The following is a 21,846-nucleotide window of genomic DNA, read 5'->3' on the forward strand; positions in this document are numbered from 1 at the left end:
AAGACATATTGCCAATGACAAAGGAAGTTGTGCCCCTTTCTCTTATAGCCTGCAAGTAGAGAATTTACCTGGAAAAGATCTTGTGGCAGGGAATGCTTCCAGTGCTCAGGCATGTTTCCTAACAAAGCATGGCTGTAGGTTGTTGCTCTTCCTGGAAGTTATCATGGTACAAAAAGGGATTTCAATTTATTTAGGACAGCAGATTTATAAATTTAGATTGCTCTAAGTGAGAAGGATGAGTTTTGAACTGTGTTAACTACTATTTCATGTAAAATTCCTAACAGCTGCATGGGAGTTACAGTTAAGTACCTAAATCCCTAACCTCAGAGTTTTCTACTCTTGTAAATTAAGGAATCCTGATTTTTTTTTTTTTTTAATGTTGATGTGATAGGTCATCAGAACTGGGATTGCAAATCTGAGGTCCCCCAAGTCTGAATACTGTTCAGGGAATTATGGCATAGAAAATCACAAAGTGGTTTCAGTGGAAGGAACTTTTTAAAGACCATCTAGTCCGGCCCCTTTATAATGGTTTTCATTAGTCTCACAAGAGAACAGAACTGTTCTCCTGCAGGCTGAAATCTTGACTGACTGCCCTAAATCAGCAGCAGTTTTTCCTACTGGAGTTTGCATAACTGATGGTATCTGCAGCTCTCTTCACATTCTTTGTAATGCTTGGTCCAGCAGCATAAAACTGAATCCTTGTCTGCAGTTTTTCTTACCTTGTTTAACACACCAAAGGTTCAGCCCGTGTCTGCTACGTTCTGCCATGCTGTTCCTCCTCCAAAATTTGCCTTCTACTTACAGCACAATCCATATCCCTTCCACCCTGTATCTGTATCTCACCAGGTCTCTGCTTTTGTCTGCTCACAAATGCTTGCTAGCATATAAACATTGTATCTTTTAAAAGTATTTTGTATACTCCCTGAGTGTCATAGGAGTGTATGAAGGGTGCAAGTAACATGGCATCACCACTCCCGTGAAATGGAAATATGTGGAGACTTAGCTCTGCAGCTTTCAGTGTCCCAGGGATGTAAACCTGCTTTTTGTCTGATGAATGAATGATGTGAGTTAAAGCTGCCTATTTCTTTGCAACAGTAAAAGCAAAGTAGGAGACAAAATGCGATTCTATCAGCCAGCACACACTTTATATTCAGATGACTTAACTATCATCATAACTAATATGACTTGATATTGACTCATTCAAATTAAAATATTTGTAAAAATAATACCCTTATTATTTGAGAATTATTTGGAATTTAAGATAATACAGTTAGGAAGTATCACATACAATTTATTCAAGCTAAACTATATGAGGTTCATAATAAAAAAGACTTCTGTGTTATGAGACATTAAAACAGACAGCAGCAATCCCAGTTTTCTTGCAATATATATTTCTAGAAAAAGTTTATAAACTCAATTAATTGAATTTTTGCACAAAGTTGATATAGCATATGAATTTATACAGCAAATGCTTAATACTCTTACCTATAAACACGTAACAAAATTAAGGATAACAATTGCTAGAAAAATACAAGGCATCTTTGCCATTTATGTTTAGAGTAATATATAGCCAGTTATAAGTTATTAAAAGTGCACAGCAAAAGCCCAATGAATGCAATCCTTTCTGTGCCACTCCATAACTACTAGAAATTTTACAATCAATAGTGGGGGAGAGGAAAAAGGGAAACCCCAGACTGATAGGGAAAGTGCCGTTTTGTTTTCTACTATACATTTTATTTGCAAACCCCCTTTATTTTCTAAAGAATACTTGGAGTATGTTATTCACACCAGGACTCTGGAATAACTTGGTGAATATCACATCATTTTAACCACGTGTGCATATAAATATATCAACATTACTAGGTATGTAATCAAATTAAAACCTTTTTCAAGAAAATTATTCTCTCATCTTCAGAAAACCTCACACATCTATAAAGGTTTTTTTACTAGCATTATGAAGTTGTTATTCTCTAAACTACTAAATCCAACTTCATGTGTCTGCCTACTCTCTTCTTTTTTGACCATGTAATCTGATATAAATCCATTAGGTTTAAAGGTTTTAGGTACCTCTGGACTTGAATTTGCTTTCAGTTCCCACTGTGTGGTCTAATTTAATCTCTTGGCCCAAGATTCCTGTCTCTAACTGTCTGGCCAATAGCAACTTTGTCAAATCAAGACGGTACAAGGCAGCAGACAGGAAATATCCGGTTGTCAGTTATATTTGGAATATCGCTGTTGACTTCAGTGGTGCAGAAAGCAGCACTAGTAGCTAATATATTAGGATCCAGATTCTCAAAGAACTACTGTGCCTTAAATACCTTTAAAATTCTGTGCCAACAGAACCAACCAAATAGATCCACAGAAATCTGTGGGTGTAAAATTTGGCAATTTTGATGTAAAATTTGCCAACCAGATCCAGCAAAAACCCGAGTAGTAAAAACAGACTCTTTTAGCTACAACTCTCATATCTTTTCTCAAGCTGCCTGGCAGTAATGGATGTTGCACAACAGGAGTGCCGAAATTACTTTGTGTTATAAGAGAACTCTTTGAAAAGATACAGAATTGTAAGCTACAGAAAGCTCATAGAAGGTAGTGCCTTGTATTTAAAGTTATATTTCTTTTAACTCCTAAGAAGGTATCTAGCAAGTCTCAGAAAAAATGTCAGAGCTGTATTATTTCCTCTGAGTATCTGCTATTATTCTTAAGTGCACGATATGCAAAGCTTTGAACTTCAGGCTGCTCCATGCTTGTTGAAAATATTAACTGTTGGCCAAATTCTGCACTTCAGGATCAAGGACAACTTCTAACAAGCTCACAAGAATCTGTGACTGATTAGAGAAACAAAACATAGCCCTTCTTCCTCTGTATTATGATAGCATATATAAGAATAAAACATCTGTACTTTAGAGGGACCATTTCAATTTCATGATTTTTAGTTTCAAATAGAAATAGTGAACAGCAGATTTTTTTATTGTTTAGAGTCCAAATAGTCTTTACAGATGCCTCTAATAATATCAGGAACCATCTGCTCCAATCCTGTGAACTCCCTGGTGAAGAAAGTGTGAGATTCTCTTGGTTCAGAAGCCATTTCTTTCAGATCATCCAAAGGTGCCCAGGCAACACCAACAGAGAAGACTGTTATTCCTACAAAAAGGAAATTTAAAAAAGACTATTTTTGCCTGTAGATACAAGAAAACCAGCCATTTCTACATTAATGAATCAATGTGGATTTGAAAGCATGTTTCAACACCTGCAGTCTGTCAAAGATAATTAGATTTTGCCACTAAATACCAGGAATTAGATTTGTCTCAGAAAAAATCCTGAAGGAAATATGAGGTATCATAAGAGCTAATGTCTGAGTTGTTCTTGTAGTAACACATAGGATTGTAGCAGTTACCATGTCAGTCTTGAAACATAAGTAACACTGTAAAATGATTTTGAAAGTAAGTTTGGTTCCTTTGTGTATACTTAGTGGCTTTACATACTCATACTTCAAGCATCATCAGCCCCAGTGAGCTTTTTGGCCACAACTGCTTATTCCCTTCCTAGTGATGGAGTTGGATGATGGAGTTACTTGGCTCATTATTCTTACTCTACTGTTTGGGAAAATGAGACTTGGTAAACATTGATCCCTAAGCTGCCATACGTGAGTCTAGTCATACCTGGCTCTGTATTGCTGGTTGCTGGGGGTTTTTTCACCCTAATGGAAAACAGTTCCTAGGGGCTTGTATTTTGCTGAATTCAAAGTATGATATTTTGCAAACTTTAAAATCTTAACATTTGCAGTGCAGCAGAAATAGGATGGATCAACTTCCACTGCTTTTCAAAATACATAATTTACCTGCTTTTCGTGCAGCTGCAGCAGGTCCTGTAACATCATCATAAGACTGACCATCAGTCAAAACGATGAGGAAATTCTTGTTAGGTCCATCTTTCACTGGCCCAAAGACAGTCCTGGTTGTGAAAGAAATGGCATCGCCAGTAGCAGTGCCGCCGCTCATGTACTGGATGCTGCGGATGGCCGAGAGGACCTTTTCCTTGGTGACGTGGTCTGTGAAGCCGAACTCTTTTCTCTGGTTGTAGGTGAACTGCACAGCTGCCACCTTGGAGCCAATGTCAGAGATCTCAAAAGCTTTTGCCACGTTGCTCACGAACTCAAGCATGAGGCGGAAGTTGATCTCTCCAATGCTGCTGGAACCGTCTATCAGGAAACCAATGTTGACGGAATTGTAGCAAGTCTTGCTACACAACATCTGCTCATGTGAGCACAGTTTTTGGACAAGAGGTTTTACATATTTGGTAGTACCAAACCAGGTGGGCATTTGGTAAGAGAAGAAGCCATTGTTTCGACAGACAGCCTGTTTGAAAACATAAATGGAATGGGTGAATTCCAACAGACTAGTTGAATAGATAATACTCAGACAACTATGATTTTTCTTTCAAAAGCAGATTAGAAACAAAGCCTCATAGTTTTTATGTGCTTATTTTTAAAGAAATTGAAACAGCTGCACTTGAAGTCAATGTAAACTATAGTGCGGCTTATTTTATCCAGTAACAAAACCAACCCTGCCCCTCAAGCTATGAAAATTTTCAAATAATTTAGCTTTATTCACAAGAAGTGCAACAACTGAAAATTGTAATTTTGTTTTGTGTACGTGAATGAAGTCACGGTACTAAATAGCCAAAGGATTGGAATTTCTCTATTTTTGATTATACACTGAAAATTAACCTCTGTGTTTTCCCCTTGAACTTGGTAAGACCTTTGGATTTTTAATCTATAATATGTCACAAACACAGACAGAGCTGGGTAGAAATATAGCTCCAGGTCATTCAGAGTAAAATTTCTTTTCCCCTAGCTTCCATCAGATGCACGTGAAGTACAAAGTAACTGAAAAAGCTGTTAAATTCAAAATTAGCTCTCCAACTAATCCAGCCAAGATCAAAATGCGGAAGGGAGGACAGACCTCAGCCACTCAAGGTCATGTCTTTCTGTGCCTATACAGGGACAGACAGTGATAGTACAAGGCAAAGAGATCTCCTAAAATAGGAGAGATCTAGAGTAGATATTAGGAGGAAATTCTTTACTGTGAGGATGGTGAGGCACTGGGACAGTTTACTCGGAATAGTGGATGCCTCATCCCCAAAAGTGTTTGAGGCCAAGCCTGAGCTAGCTGGTGGTGTCCCTGTCCTGGGCGAGGGGGTGGGAACTTCATGACATTTAAGGCCCTTTCCAACCCAAACCACTCTATGGTGCTTCTATAAGTGCATAAAGGTTGGACCTGCCTGCAATACCTCTGGGGTCAGCAGCTAGATATCCCTAGAAGAAGCAGAGCTTCATTCTGTTCATGCCATTTCTGATGAAATTAGACATCTACAACCTCCCTGTGGAAAATGACTGGTTTTCTCACTGCAGAGTAAGTAAAGACCTACTGATCAGAAAGCTTATGTGAGAGTAGGTGATTGGTATTTGAATTCCTGCTCTAACTCAAAAGGAACGAGATCCAAAACTCTGCATACAAGATCAAAGTCTTGTGCACAGACTTGCTAAGATATGTTTTTCCATATTTTCTGTCCTCTTAGTAGTGAAAGTAAGTAAATAATTATCCACAGAGCAGACAAGAAATAAGTACCTCTCTTGTCTGCCCTTTCAGGAAAGAGAGTGTATCACATCAGCTTTTGTCATTGCTTTGGCATATTCAGCCATACCTGAGATAGGGGAATTTCCTGCACTGAGAGTCTTCATGCAATTACAAATTCCAGGAGCTACAACTTGGCCAGACTTCTGAACTGAGAGGACAATGGTATCTTTGTGTGTCCCCTTTAGCAAGGAAAAATCTCCAGTGTTTCTTTAACCTTCCTTCTGCTTGTCTTTTAAATCACTCTTGAGCAGGGATAATTTAATCAACTGGTTTGAGAGAATATTTTTATGTCTATACATCTATATGAGTTATTATATATATATATTAGTCATTAGAATTTTACTGTAAATTCTCCAGAATTATATTCATGGCTGAAAACCAAATAATAACATTCTTTCTTACTTTGTCAACAAAACCAATGTCCTGTACCATTCCCAGCTCCTCTGTTGTGGGCTTTGCTACAGACACAATGAACACGTTGACTCCAAATTCTCTGGCCACTATCCCGGCTTCTTCTAGATCATCTGAGGGCCAGCCATCCAGAAACACTACAATGATCTTGGGAATTCCCTTCCGTGCTCCATTTTCCAGAGAGAAGAATTTCTGAGCTGTGTACTTCAAAGCTTTGCCTTGTTTTGAACAGGAAAAGAATATGAAGAAATAATGCATACAGTGATGGTGCATTCTGGGATCAGTTTCCCATCTGGAATTTATGTTGTAACTACAGGACTAAGCCAGCGTAGCATTGAATTGGTTCCCCAGGAAATTTGATAATAATGAAGCTTGGGCAACCTCTAAGTTAAAAAATTACCCCAAATCAACACCCCTCCCCCTGGAAAAAAAAAAAAAAAAAACCACAGATAAAGCTGAGGTGGAATTCCCCTAGATTTTTTTGCTCATGGATCTAGTTTCCTACTAGGAAGTAGGTATATTAGTACCTGTCAAATGGATTGGAAGGAAGAAAGTTCAGAAGCTACCTAAATTTAGCTTGTGAGATGCAACATCATGAGATGCTTAGTTTCAGTCTGGCTGGTTTTGTCTGTGATAATTAATTTTCTTCAGATTAGCTAGTAGGGACTGAGTTTTGGATTTGTGTGGAAAACTGTGTTGACAACAGAGGGATATTTTTGTTATTGGCGAGCAGCTCTTGCACAGTGCTAAGGCCTTTCCTACCTCTTGTGCCACCCTGCCAGTGAGAAAGCTGGGGGTGCACAGCCAGGACAGCTGGCCCAAAGTGACCACAGGGATATTCCACACCACACAGGGTCATGGCCAGCTGTGGGAAGAAGAATGAAGGAGAGGGGGAGAGGGGACATTTGGAGTGTTGGCATAAACTGTTAGGTGAGCTGGAGCCCTGCTGTCCTGGGGATGGCTGAACACCCACTTACCCATGAGACAGGGTGAATTAATTCCTTGTTTTGCTGTGCTTATGTGAGTCGCTTTTGGTTTCCCTAATAAACTGTCTATCAATCTACAAATTTTCACATTTTCCTCTTCCCAAGTCTCCCCCCATCCCACTAGGGGAAAGAGACCCAGCACTTGCATAGGGCTTGGTTGCTGGCTGGGGCTAAGCCATGATGTCTTCTCACCGCCACTTACTTGCTCCTTACTCCTAGTCTAACTCTTTAATTAGCCAGCCAACAAGAAACAAACACTAAAGCCTTTTATGAATTTGTCTCAAGATATCATTCTGTTACTAGTGAAAAGTCAATTACTGTTAAAATGCAGGAAGCATTTATACAAGTATAAACACTTATAGTCTAATTAAATGTGTAATAAGCATGCCTAACTTCTAGAAATTAAATGTGAGATTTGACAATGTTCTAGTGGAAAATCACTGAACCTGATTAAGGTAAGTGTGGCATCTAAAGCACTTCCTGACCTATGTGAATTATAGGAACTTCAACATTTACACACACATAGATACACACAGATACATGTACATGTATGTATCTATGTGTGTATGTGTATATATATATATATATATATATATATATATATATATATATAATGCATAAAGAAGTGAATTCTGTTTTAGGGGGAACTCACCTGTATTGGAATTGCCTCCTCTGAAGCCCAATTCCTTTATGGCAAATAAAACTTCTTTTGTAGCAGTAAAGTTTTTCAGATAGAATTCAATTTTTGGATGTTCACTGTGGAAAAATAAAACAGTAATAAGGTTCACTTTTCATACTGGCATTAGCAAGATAAAACACACTGGAATAGTTTTGATATATTCTTCTCTGGATTTTAATACTAAAATGTAAGTATGCTTCTTGTTTATTAAGTCTTGCAATCTTTAGCAAGAGGAATTATCTATCTGAATGGATAAATTAAGGACAGCCTGATTCTCATGCTTATCAAACAACTGAAGACATTAGGTTGAAAATACATAAAGAAAAAATATGAACTACATGATAAACTACATGCATCTGTGTAATTAAAGATTGGCTGGTTTTCTACTATTTGTATGACAAATACCTTCCTCATAAAAAAATCCTACAAAATGCAGTTTGAGTTTTTTGATTGGAGAAGTTCAAGATATTCTAGTTTATGACTAAACAATTAAAGACTTTAAGTATTCTGTGTCCAGATTTAATTTTTAATTTAGACTAGAAAGCAAAAACAAGTGAGCAGTTACAATTTGAAAAATATCAGCTGTAATAGTTTATCACTTGATAAGAGCAGGTTTTTGTTCTATATATGTACATAGCCATTAGGGACTATTCTCTCACTACATTTTTTAGAAACTGGCATCTGCCTTTTGCTGGGTGTTTCCTGCTCTTCTATGAAGATGAGATGCAAAGCTGCAGCAGAGGGGCTGTGAAAAGTCCAGCTGCTCTCTAGTCAAATATCAGAGACAGAAGATGTTCAAATTTGTCATGTCCTCACATGCACATCTCAGTATAGCACAGAGAAAATAGTGCTACAGCTCAAGAGTTTCTTTCCCTTGCTATTCATCAGCGATTATTGACTGCTATTGTTCTGCAAAAGGAGAACTGATATGTTAATTGATTTCTCTTATCAATTACTCCATTATATGTTGTGTAGATCTGTTCTTACCTGGCCTGTACAACTCCAACATGAGGCCCTTCTGTTCCAATTCCCAACATTACAGCTACTTTTCCAACAAAGTTTTTCTGCAAATTAAACCTACGTTGGCCAATGTTGTAGCTTCCATCAATGAGAAATGCAATATCAGCTTTACAGTCTGTGAACATCCAAAATAAGTATACTTATTAAAACCAAATAATGGTTAGAATTCTGCTTTGCAGGAGTTAAATCTGTTTGTTCTTACCTTTGTTTCCAGCCTTTTTATCAAGAGTCTTCTTAGGTCTTTTACCTTTGGTGAAAAAAACAGCATGGATCACTTAAGAACAAGAAGATTAATGGAAGGAAGTAAAGCAGAAAAAGCTCCAACTCCAAAAATTACAGTGAAATCTATTGGCAGTAGAAATTGTCAATCAGTTTAATAATTAAACTCTTGCTACTACTGCTTGCTCCTTGGAGAATATTATTTTTCAAATGAAACAGTTTAACCTTCCTTTCTACAGCCATCTGACTGATGACTGAGTTGTACAAAGCCAGGTGCGTTCTGTACCTCACCTTCCCAAGTGCTACTGTTTCTCAATTAGCAACCCTGCTGTACAATGGACTTTTAATTGTTTGGAAGCAAAACATGACTTAAACTGTAAAACAGGTGGTCTACTCACAAACAGGATCTAAGTATTTTTACAGCACTAACCTTCAAAAAAAGGGTTTAATGCAGCACTTTCTGTGGTGAAATTCACATAACAACTAAATTTCTGCTATGCATGTCCTGACAGCACTCAGCTGTTCAGCAGTTCTGTGAGAAGGAATGCATTAACTCTGTCTGAGAAGAGTTGCTTAAAAAGAATGAACATCACATGAGCTCATGAATGCTTACCTTCCTCTGTGCTATCTCTATACTTCTCAAAAATCATTCCAGTTTTTCATTCATTCAATCATTCATTTTTTTTTTAAGTTGCACAAACATTAGTGAGATCAGAATCAATCTCCAAGACTACATATGATTCCTCTTTTTCTTCTGGTGCAAGATACACAGCAAAACCAGATACCGCATCTGTTTTCTTCTTCGAAAATAAATGAGTCTCAAAGAAACAAGTTCCTTTAGCCAGGGGCTTGCACACTGCTGTGCATCCCCTCTCCAGGGGCTTCCCCTGCTGCAGACACACGTACCTGTAGAGGGACGGGCTGTGGACACCGACCGCCCAACTGCTTCCAGAGCTACGTTCTTGATACCTGCTAAAATAAGAATACTTTGACTGGATTTCAGTGTAATTAGATGAAGTTACAAGTGCTTGAAGAATTACTGTACTTCCTTTGTCATCTGCCATTAGCTACTCTGAGAGTAGGACATGAGCCTAGACAAACCTTTGGTGTAATCCAGTATTGTAGTCCTTGTTTTACAGGTAATTAATTTCTGCATTTCAAACAGCAGCTGATGAGTCATTATAGCATATATCTGATAAGAGGTTTTGAGCTGTAGTAGCCATTATTTCCAGCAGATAAAGAAAGGACATGATCTGGAGAACTGGATTTCACTTTCACCCACACCAAAAGCACCTCTAATTCCAAGTTCTTAGCTAGCAACTTGCCATGAGCACTATACAAGGAATACTATTATCTTAGAGATAGTAGGCTGAATTTTACTTGTAAACAGTAAGAGCACATTACAGAGATCTGCTTCACAAGTCTTCTATACTAGCAAACGCACACTTCAATATTTTTGAAACCACAACAACATAGACAACCAATGTGTTTCTGCATATGATTTTATGAAGGTGGTTTAGCCTCATCTGTGTGGCAAAGCATGACAACTGGTTTGCAATTAGGCAATTAATAATTAACAACTATCTCAACAATGGGGACAGAAACTTCTGGACAAAACCACTACATTGCACTGGAGCTTAATTACCACAGTACATATAAGTTGATGTTATTACTGTTTTGTCTTTGCATGAAATGCTGAGCAAGGTATTTGAAGGGCCTGACAAAGTGCTGTTGCCTGCACAAATTAAACAGAGGGAGAGAAGAGATAAAACTAAATGGCTGGAAGTGACAAGAGGACTGGACTGCAGTGGCAGGATTGAAACACTGACTTTGATAAACTTAAACTGTCATGGAACTTTCAGCTGCCTGCTATCATATCATTATACTCTAAATAACTGACTCATCTTTATGTATCAGCTTCTGTCACAGACTAGCTACTCTAGCTGGAATAGTTTCTCTTCAGGTAAAAGAGGAAAAATGAAGTTTAAATAATAAATTAGAAGTGAAAACTTCTGCTGCTAAACAATCACTTTCTTTATGCATACAGAAGCACTGAGGAAATGTCCCACAGTTCTGCCACAGCTTAAAATATAGTTTGCAAACAGTAAGTGCAATCCACCTACCAGTCACTGAGAAAGATGAAGCCCATCTAGAGAGCACCTGAGACTGGATCCCATTAGCATTTACAGCAGGGTAGTTTTCCTGTCCTGGGAGAGTCTGTACCCTTACAGCTCCTCCTGTGTTGGTAATCACCCCACTAAGGTCAAAAAAGAGTTGGTATAAATCAGACATTTTAGTCACAAGAAAATGCAATACAGGTAACACCATCAGAACTTTTGTCACCAACCTTCTCAAAAAGATGCAATAGAGGCAGGCAGTTGTGTTCAGGCTAGAACAATCTAAGTTGCTGAAAAGACTTCAGAAGAAACTGTTCTACAGAGTATCATGTAGATTTATTTTAAAATGTCAGGAGAGCCTATAATTCTGGCATTTAGACTAATGCACAACAGTGATGCTTCAGGCCATATCAATTCCTAAGTGACAGTAAGAAGCATCAAAACTGTCAGATCTCTTTTTATGTGAAAAAGCAAATAACTGAAAGAACAGTTATTTTTAGAGGTCAAAATCAAAACTGAACTGCTTTAAGTGGGAGCAAAACTTGATGCTTTGTAGGACGTGGGCAGGTACAGCTCAGTGGGAGACAAGCAATCATTTCACGACTATTTAAACACAGCAATGTGTGCCTTTGTTTTTGATTCTGTTTGGCTTCCTGTTTGAAAGAACAACCTGGCCTAATCTGATTTAAGATATTGTGAAAATAGAATAATCGAGACCAGAGTTCAGAAAAAACTTTACATATGTCTTTGATAATATGAGATATAGATATTTGTGACAAAGGCAACTGCCACATAAAATTCTATTTGGAATAGTGTTAAAATACATTCATTCTTCATGTATGTGATTGCATTTTTAAATTGAACCATGATTATATACATTAAATTCTTTAGTTTCAAAATATACAGGTATATTCTAATCTAGGAGTGCTTTATAGAGTATATAGACAAAGAAGCTTCAGTAAGATTACCCTAAATTAATTTAAAACTATAAGATTATAAAGTTAGCAAATACAAACAGCACTTCATAGTTCTTCAAAAAAACAGTGAGATAAAAATCAGATGAGAGCCATTAACTGGTTAGTTTTAAATGACAGGAAAATTCCATAAGTCAAAATTATCTTTGAGAAAAATGACACATAAATGTACTTGGAATATTTCAGTCTACTTAGAATATAAATGTCTTCTCTAGTATCTGGTTCTCTTAGGCATTCAAACCTGCACTAGTGTCTCAGTCTTAATGTATAAGGAAATCTGTCAAATAGAATGTGTTTAATTGGAACAGTTTCTATTTTAAGTTTGCACTTGCAATTTTAGTGAAGATACTTTGGGCTTACATCAGCAGACCTGATCCATGCCCATGTTAGCTCCTAAGAAGAGCTCAGTATCTCTTCCTACTCTCTGGGCTGTGGATTCACAACTTTGAGTGCTGAACTGAACTAAAGAAAAACATTCAGATGGAAAGCTCAGCCTAAGAAGCATTCCTGGAAACAATGATTTAAACTTATTATAGGCACAATTTTATCGATGTTGTCTACATGATTCCATTTTGTCTATTAGTCTTTACATTTTAATTGCAACAATAATAATTAATTAAATTTCATTGAAAATTCTAGAGGAAAAATAATAATCTACCTAGTCTCCACTAGGAGAATTTGGAAGCTTTATGGTTAAGATGGAATAGATTTATTTGCTCCTTTTCTACTTGTTGAAAATACAATTCTGTATGTGAACACAAGTCAAAGTTTCATGCTGCCTTCTGAAGAAACACACGTTCCATACAACAGCTCTGCTATTTTTAATGCAAGTGGGGGCTGATATTAGATGTGAATGTAACATGACCTGTGACCTTATGAAAGTTATTCCTTCTTTCTTGCCATTTTGTTCTGTAGGTGAATTAATAGTTTAAGGCCATCTTTTACAATCTGATCAGTTTTACCTGGGATGTTTCTTCAGGTAGGCTTTCTCAGAGTGCATGTTTATATCTGATGAGGTGGAGCAAACCATATATTGCCAGTTTACCTTTGTGTTTTGAACCAGATTGGCAAATTCCTTTCTGCAATGATTTATGATTGACTTTTAAAACAAGATGTGTCCTGTGTGAGTCTGAATGGCTTTTAAAGAGTGAAGAAGTGCCTCTGCATTCCTCAGAATTACTTATGTCACTGCAATCTGCTTTGCTCTTCACTGCTGTGCTCTGCTCCTGTGTGACTGACTTGCATACCATGGCTGTTTTGATTAAACTGGTGCTCAGCAGATTTTCCAGGAGCAACTTTCACTTTGCTACTCGTTATGTTATATGCTGCTGCCAATGCTGCTTAACAGGGGCTTTATGTAAAAGCTGTTAGTCCATTCTCTTGCCTAGCTTGTTAATGACAACCTGTAATTTATACCTAAATGGTATTTTTCACTCAAAAATGGACACAAACAGAAAAGCAGATACACAATGCAGTAATCCTGTACCTCAGTGCACAACAGCTTGTGAAAGAAAGTATACCAACCAAGGGTACCAGAAAGGTCTTATAAAATAAAGGAATTTCAGCTAAAGCATACTTAAAATCTGTACTGAATCAAAATAAATCACCACATTAAATGCAAGGTTTTGAAGCTCTCTGTGCACTTCTTCAGTGTGCAAGAACTGTTTCTTTGCACTACTGGAGAAAGAGATACAGGGTGTTGCTGAATTTTGAATTAATTTTTCAAGAGGTCCACACATCAAATCTGATGCCTAGACCACAAAGAGAGTCTTCTGGCCATGGGAGGTGAGCTTTGTAGATGTAACTGCAGTCAGTTTAATCTCAGGAACTTTAGGCAAGACAGCTGAGTTGCCCAAATTCCCATCTTTCCTTCCTACTATCACCATGTGCAAACTGCTTCCAAATAATCAATCAGCCTTTCTCCATCACCCCAAGAATTATCCTCCTCATCTCCAAACTGGTGTCCTGCTGCTGCCTGATTGCCATCAATCACTGATACAGAGCTGCTCAGCATTTCATGCCAGCATCCTCTGGTCCCCTAAGCTGTGTTCGTTCTTTCTTCCTTTCTTTCTCTGCACCCCTATTGCTTTTGAAAGGAAAGAAGTTCAACAGTGGAAGCAAGCATGATACTAACATTTCCCAGGGATTTATGGCTGCTCAGAAATCCCTTTGGCCAGAAACCTTTTTGTCAATATTCTTCCAGCAAACACTGGGGCAGGTCAGCCATTTGTGTTTATGGGCACTTTGTGCCCAGCTTGGTAATACCATGATGTGCTTTTGTTAGACTTGAGTTCTGAGACCCCAGTGCTTAACGGGGACTGGTTTTACCCTTTGACAAGTTAGGAAGGTTATGAAAAAATTTAAATGCCTATTTAACATCTAGCTACCACATTGGGCTATGTCTCCATTTAGCGAAATTGGCACTGGAACAGAACTGCACAAGCTGAGAACCTAGTCCTTCATCTGACCTTTTTGATTATTAATCCAATTAATCACTCAGTGGTAGATTTAACTCAGTTTTTCATGCGTACATAGTGTCAGCCTGGTAGGAGGTTATCCATTCTTCCCTCAACAAATAAATCTTTTATTCTTCTGCCCAGAAAAAGATCAATATTAAATAAATATTTTGTTTCCTGGGAGTAATTACACATAAAATGAGATAAAAAGCCAAATATAACAAGCTAAAAAAGGCAGAAAGATTATTCATCTGTAGTATAAAGAATTATTTGTAGCTGAATTCTGCTAAATTATTTTCATGTATGACATAGTATTTTCTTGCATTAATAACTGCCTCAAAGTAATGGAGCTACTCATAGGACTGAGCACTATTTGGTTTATATAAAATTAAGGAATCCAGCCTCAATGTAGACCCAGCATGCAAACTGAAGTGGATATAGAAGGGGGAAGAGACCCATGCTCACACAACCAATTTTCAGTTTAAGAAACTAAAGGAGCCCTGCTCCCACAGCTGATGTTTCCTGAAGTGTTCCTGACACTTGATAGGTGACACAGGGCCGGGACCCAACAGTGCTAAAAGTACAGAGGTATCTGCACTCACCAGGCAATGAAATGGAGGGTACACCTGGTTTGAAAGTTAGTTAAGTTATTTGGAAGAAATTTACAAAATTTTCAAAGCACATCTCTACTTATGTCACAATAATGGCAAACTCTGATCACCTACTTGGAATGTCTTCTTGAAGTTTCTTTCATGCCAATATGGATTTTAGACATTGCAACACATAGCAAGAAGAAGCAACTGTTTTCTATATTTTTGTTGGATTTTGCAGCCTGCACTGAAATTAGCTGAGAACTAAACAGCTATTGTCTCTCCCCTATGCATCAATCCTTTTATGCCAGGACTAGTTATGGCTGTTAATGGTTGCAGCAAAGCTACCAAAACATTCTCATGCAGCAAATTGTTTTGAGTATGAAAGGCCAGCAGAATTAATAGCCCCCAACTTAAAGGCAGTCTTCAAAAACAGTGGTTCTCCTAAACAGATACATTTTCACCTTTAGTCTGCTTTTTAAAACACCTTACCACAGCCTACCACATTCAAAGACTTGAACAAGATTATGATGTCATCAAAAGGCTAAGATTTGTAAGTGTGGCATAGACTATATAAACTCAACACATGGATTAACAATGATCTGACTCACCTGTGTATGGCAGCTCCACAGACACTCGAAAGAGAAGCATAAACTCCATCCCCAAAGACATAAAATTGCCACAGAGGACAGTTTGCTGGGCAAAGGACATCTTCTGTCCCCTTTCTAAGGTCAAGTCCTCTTGTAAAGCACGTGATAGCAGTAGAAGCTAAAGAGAAAAGAAGAACTTTTGACCTGAAAATCTTAAGGGTTTGTTTCTGGGATTTTTTTTATCTTTACAGTTTCCAAGTTTAAAGCAATATCTGAATTTGAAATCAGGTACAATGCCTATAAAGATGTCTTTGGAGCTTACAAATATACAGGTATGACAAGGAAGAACACACTTCAAAATTACTTATGGGAAAAAAGTGGCAGGAAAAAAACTCCCATGAACAAACAACATTAAAATAATATCAAGGAACATTACAAAAGGAAAAGCAATCCATATCTGTAAATTTACTGCAGAGACAGAAGGGCAAGGGGAAGACCTTTGAGGGCTGACAGACCGCGGATGCAGGTGGCAGTTTGCAAGGAAGAAACTAAAGCACTCTGACATCACCACAGAAATCTTCAGCCATAAGACACCTATGAGTCACTTGGGAAATTCTGAATCCTCTCTCCAGTGGCATTCACAAAGCAAGTTGACAGCAGCATTTAGCAGCATTTCCCTTAGCCTCTTGTAATAAATTCTACTGACGCCAGTAGAATTAAAAAGTAAAAAAAAAAAAAAAGGAACACACACATCTTGTTGCTCCAGTAATACAGTAGCATCTACAACATTGGTATCAAGTCATTACAGTGAAGTTTACATCATTATCATTGTGCAGAGGACTGTCAGATTCATACAAAAGGTGATACAAAAGTTATTTATTCAGCTGAGGCACATGCATTTTTTATGTAGAACTCTGCCTTTTTTCAGAAGTTGCTCTCCAGGTTATCATCATTAAGCTTTCACTATGCTTGCCTGTGTACAGTGAAGGCATGCAGACACAGATTAACATCAGTACACAATTTCACTTGGCAAACGGATGCTATTTCTTTTTAAAACATAGAGGTCTTTATCTGGCATGGTAACTACCATCCTCCTACTCCACAAGATAGCACAGTCCCCTCCTGTTGCACAGCAAATTAGAGATTGGTCTTAGATCATTATCAGTTCAGCAGCACAAGTCCAACCCATGCCTGGCTGTTTATTCTGAACTTCCTAAGGCACCTAGAAGGTACAAGAACCTTTTCTAAATGTGCCTGGAATACTACCTTTGCACAGTGTTAAGATGAAAGCTGGCAGAGGCTGGTCAAGGTATCAGTGCATGCACCACAGCCAAGGACTGTGTGTTTCAGGGATCGCTGATCTGTCTCATCTGTTTTCTGCCTACTAATTTCATTCTTACCTGGGGTGTTTTCTGACCCCAACATGTGCTGCCTATAAATGAAAGCACTTGGAGCATATGCTGTTCTTCACTGGGGGATGGAAAAGATGATACCTTCAGCTAATATCACTGACTTTAGAGGTGAAAAGCAGAACAGCTGCAGCCAGAAATGCAGAGGGAAGCACATCTGTTCATTCTGACTGCATAAACTGAACACACATATTCATCAACTATGTATGCAATTTTACTCGTAATTATTTACAATAGTCATTAATGTTGTGCTGAAACAATGTTAAACTACCTAATCACATCTTCCTGAAAAATAACTGCTGCTATTTGTTAACACAAATACGGGACTTGCATATGCTGAATCTGCCTATATAGTCCAGAGTAAGAAGAAAAGAAAGCAGTAAGTACTCCTTTATTATTTCCCTTCTCAAGATAATTAAAGTTGTCTACCTAGCAAGAACTAAAGTGATTTAATCAGAGTCTCAAGCATTCTAAGAAATAAAAAGTTCCTTTTAGGGCTTAGTCTTACCCACTCACATCCCAGCCATGCTTAGTATTATTTAATTGCCTTAAAAACAAAAGATGGATAAATCAAGTAGAATCAGGGCTTATACCTAGAAGATCCATAATTTCATTGTCAAGTGCTATATTATTGGTATGCTAAAATAAGCTGATTTGCTTTCTTCTTTGAGTCCCCTAATCCTTTGATGGAAGTTCTACAAGGGTGTTTGCTAATTGATGGGCAGTGAACAAGTAGTATTCACCAAATGACACCTAGCGAGACCATCAAAATCAAACAGCGGCTGGAAGGCTGGAAATCCTTGGAGGAGTAATTGCAATAAGCACCACTGGTAATCTCTACTCTCACAGCACTGCTTGTGACTCTCACCCTGCAATATTTTTCCAGCCTCTAAAAGTGCAAGACACCACAGGAAGTTTTAACTCCTGTCGTTTCTAATGTAATGTACTTGACTGAATTCTTGGCTGGCTGTGCATACAAAGACAATAATTAGATGTGTCTAGTTAACAAACCCTGTATCACTTAGAGATCAGCATTTCCCTCATCACCAGGTACTTACTAATTACTGTCATGTGGCAGGCTTCTGCATAGCACAGAAGTTGGGGAAAAAAATAATCTTTCTGTGTTTTCCCTGGCAATCAAAACACAGAAATCCATTGTAGCCCAGCCACAGGATTTTTCTGTACTGGCAGCCTAAAGACTGTCATGATCCTTGTCTCGGGCTTCCAAGGGAAGGGTACATGTTGCTGCAAACTGAAGAGCTGGTATGCTGGAGCTAGGGGATTTAGTAGTTTATACCTCAGCTGGATCAGCACTGAGGTAAAAACACACACTTTGAGGAAAATGATGCTGTTAATTAAAACCAACAATTTCATTTTAGTTTCTTCTGTAGGTAGATACAGTTTTGTCTAGTCATAACCCTAAAACAGAGACTAACATTAGAAGGGTTTAGTAAAGTATCAAATGAAAGCTAATTTTTTGGTTGACTTTCAAAATTAAGAATTACGGTATCAACTCTGCAGTGGTTTTTGTTCTTCCCTGTTTGTTAATGCATCACCAGCTATCCAACCCTTCAGCGACTTCATTGCAAACATGAAAATGTATTAATGAGGTCAGAATACTACAATATATAAAATTGTTCTTTGACAGCTTACATACTCATCATTCTCACACATTTCATAGATGATATTACTGTTAAAATTGAAGAAGTGCCTGTTTTTATTAGTCTAAGATACTTCAACAGGCAAAAACTGCCAAAGAGCTGTATCTATATATATAAAGTAACTGAGATAAAACCCATAAGTTTTAATCACTGTAACGGAAGAATGCAAGAGCTGTGGTAGTGGAGGCATTTCTTTTGATACTTATGTGATGCAATATTCTAAATCCAAGAATTTTTGGAAGAAATAAATATAAGCTTACAATTTACAGGAAAGGATTCAGTTCTAGACTCCAACCATTCTGGACTTTGGTGAATATGTGAGACCTATGCTCTGTTAGATTCAGTTAGGCCTTTAGAACTACCATAAAACAACTATCACCCCATCCTGTCAAGACACACACTCCTAAAGCTTCACAGAAACACACTGCATCAGAGTTCTCTACAGAGGTGTGGTACAAAGAAAATGAATTGTAATTCTTCCTGATTTAGGCCATATTTAAGGGTAGGAATGAACGTCTTCCATCACTGTTGACCTAAAAAAAGAAAAAAAAAGCAAAGACTGACTTATCTCTTAAAACAACCATGTTTTCAATCATTCTATCAATTTCCATCTTTTTGGTGCCTCTTCTCATGTGCTCTGATTTTGCCATGAATTGCTGCCTCTTATGTCAATCTATAAAAGTTCTGACTTAAAGCAGTGGCTCCTGCTAAAAAGTAAGTTATTGTATGGAAATAAAACCCATAAGCAAAATATGATCTTTTCTAATCTTGAAGCTTCCATGTGTTGCTTTGGAAAACAGTTTGTTTATGCAAAGTAAAAAAGAAATCCTATGTACATTATTACAAAATTAAAAATAGGGGTTCCTACATGAAAAAGAGTTTTATGAGTTGTAATATAGAGAAGTACATCCCTATTATGCTTCCTGTTCTTTTAGTATTTAGTATTTTTTTTAATAGAAAGATTTTACGTCCTTTTTTACTTTGAGGCTTTTTCTATCTAATGCAAGTAGTATCAACAGTTGGGGAAAAAAAAAAAGGACATATTAATAAACCTACACTTCATATTTTGGAAAACATGTTTACAGATTGCATACTAATTGATGTAAATCTTTAGTATATATCCTGATGTGGACAGGGGTAATAGGATTTAGAGAAACATGGTCAGGGCTATATCATTCATATCAATCTGAGACCTGCCCTTTTCTCACCAGTTTAAGGCCACTTGCCATCACACGGCAGTGTTCACCCACCCACACAGCCTCGTGTGTGGTAACCAGAGCTGCTGAACTTGGCAGCATTTGTATCCATGTCAGTGGGAGTATAAAGAAAATTTTGAGATTCTTGAGGAAACTAATGCTCTTTCATTACTTTGTACAACAGAATTAGGCACTTTTATAAATGTAAGTTTCTAGTTCAATAACCAAATGCTGCTGAATTTAGGCTCAGAATAATGGTAAGAGCAATATCTTACAAAAATGTTTACATTAATGATATTTTAGCTGGTTCCAGATACCTTCTGGTTACAGTGGCTTCTCCAGCCCTGAAGGAAGCATCCCAGAAAATATTGATTTGTTTCCTGCCAGACTGTCAGCACTTCTGCTATAATGCACCTGCAAAGTAAAAAAGGGAAAGGAACTAGGGGGTTAGAGTAGGTTTTCCATTGCCGTGCATTTTTTCCATTTTTTAGCTATAGCAATTATGTCACAGATAGCTTTTATCAGTTTAGCACAAAAGAGTTTTCCAAATCTTTGATTCAACACAAAATGAGCAGAAAATCTTGATTCCTAATAACTGTGAAGTTGTTAACAACCATTCAGAAAAGCTTGGGGTCACTCACCTTCTGCAGGCCAGGCCTGCATCTGGAAACACGTTCTTCTGGAGGCTCCTATCCTCCTTTGGTGAAAGGTTCCACTGAAAGGGGCAGACAAACTGCTTGCGTCCTTCTGTCACATATTTCTCCAACTGCTTCCTGTGGCTCTTGGTTCCCATGGATTTATTCTGGTTCTAGGAGAGCCTGCTCTCCAGCAGCAAGGATGCAGTCCAACACAGGATGGTACGACAGGCAATCCCTGCCATAGCCTGCTGGGCATTCTAAGCATGTTCTTTTGCTTTCCAGGTTGAAATAATGGCAGGGCAACTTTAAAATGTTTTTAATCAATTCCATGGTCTAAAATATGCCAGAGATCCTCAAATTGCCAAGAACTGTACGAGTGCCTTTATAACACACACAAACACTCCCACTCACTCTTGCTACCGGCACTCCCCTCCACGGGGACACTTGTCACCACGGCGCTGCTTCAGCCCGTGCCAGCAAGGAGCTTTCACCCCGGTCTGGAAGCGTTCCCAGACCCGCTCCGTGCCCCTCTGCAGTTTCCCACCGGCCGGCTCCGCGCACCCTCCCGGCGGCGGCGGCCCCGGGCCCGTCCGCACCTGGCGGGGCTCCCCGCGCATCCCGGCGACAGGCGGCCGCAATCGGCGCGCCGGGGAAGGGCCGGGCCGGCACCCGCGGCCAAGCGCTCCCCGGGCGCTGCCGCCTCCCGGCGGGGCGGGGCAGGCCGGGCAGAGACACTCCGAGGGACAAATCCCCGCGGGATGCGGAGGGGGAACAGCGGCCAACTCACCCGAGCCGTCGCTGCCGCGCACCGGGCCGGAGAGCAGGAAGGCGCCTGCGAACAGACAGCGAGTGGGTCGGGGCGCTGCTCCGTGCCTGCGCCGCCGGCCCCGCCGCTCCCCGCGGTACCCACCGAGGAGCAGCGCCGAGAGCCACATGGCGGCGGGGCGGCCCGGAGCTGAGCCCAGGAGAGCGGCGGAGAGCGGCGTGCCGGCCGGGTCACCGCACCGTGCCCTGCGCGCTGCCCCGCACCTCCGCCGAGCCCGACAGCCCACGGCAGGCACCGCTCCCGCTTTAAACCCCCGGCGGGCGCATGAGCACGGGGCGGGCGGAGGGAAGGAGGGCGCGGGCACGGGGCTGGGCAGCTCCGCCGCTGGGCCCGGCAGGTGCTGCCGTCCCTCCCCCGCCGCGCCCCCCGCCGGCTTCTTCCGCCGGGAGCGGCGGCCCAGCGCTGCCCTGAGCCGCCGGCTGCAGCAATTCGCCT

At 39.4% G+C, this 21,846-nt stretch overlaps 1 protein-coding gene across 2 annotated transcripts; it reads right to left on the bottom strand.

Annotated features, from left to right (window-relative positions):
- Positions 1-1,368: 1,368 nt before the first annotated feature.
- On the bottom strand, positions 1,369-21,570 carry COCH (cochlin). Of its 2 annotated transcripts, none has more exons than XM_077784056.1 (11): positions 21,496-21,570; positions 21,373-21,417; positions 15,703-15,859; positions 11,078-11,211; positions 9,861-9,923; positions 8,938-8,982; positions 8,703-8,850; positions 7,689-7,792; positions 6,042-6,268; positions 3,842-4,358; positions 1,369-3,144 (listed from the first exon to the last, which is right to left on the bottom strand). In XM_077784056.1, the coding sequence occupies exons 1-11, from the start codon at positions 21,518-21,520 to the stop codon at positions 2,969-2,971; spliced, it is 1,641 nt and encodes a 546-aa protein (XP_077640182.1). In that variant the 5' UTR covers positions 21,521-21,570; the 3' UTR covers positions 1,369-2,968. The 2 variants fall into 2 exon arrangements, with proteins under 2 accessions (XP_077640182.1, XP_021395005.2); XM_021539330.2 differs by having other exon boundaries at positions 9,861-9,926; positions 21,496-21,569.
- Between the last annotated feature and the right edge of the window lie 276 nt (positions 21,571-21,846).

The sequence above is a fragment of the Lonchura striata genome, chromosome 6, assembly GCF_046129695.1.
Source record: "Lonchura striata isolate bLonStr1 chromosome 6, bLonStr1.mat, whole genome shotgun sequence".
NCBI classification, from domain to species: Eukaryota; Metazoa; Chordata; class Aves; order Passeriformes; family Estrildidae; genus Lonchura; species Lonchura striata.

Bases quoted from the DNA above. Each gene is read 5' to 3' on its own strand.
- COCH (XM_021539330.2), bottom strand. From the start codon at position 21,520: ATGTGGCTCTCGGCGCTGCTCCTCG. The intron at 8,983-9,860 runs GTACGTGTGTCT...TTTTCACCAAAG, and splicing joins CACAGCCCGTCCCTCTACAG to GTAAAAGACCTAAGAAGACT. The intron at 3,145-3,841 runs GTAAATTATGTA...TCCTTTTTGTAG, and splicing joins TGCAGCTGCACGAAAAGCAG to GAATAACAGTCTTCTCTGTT.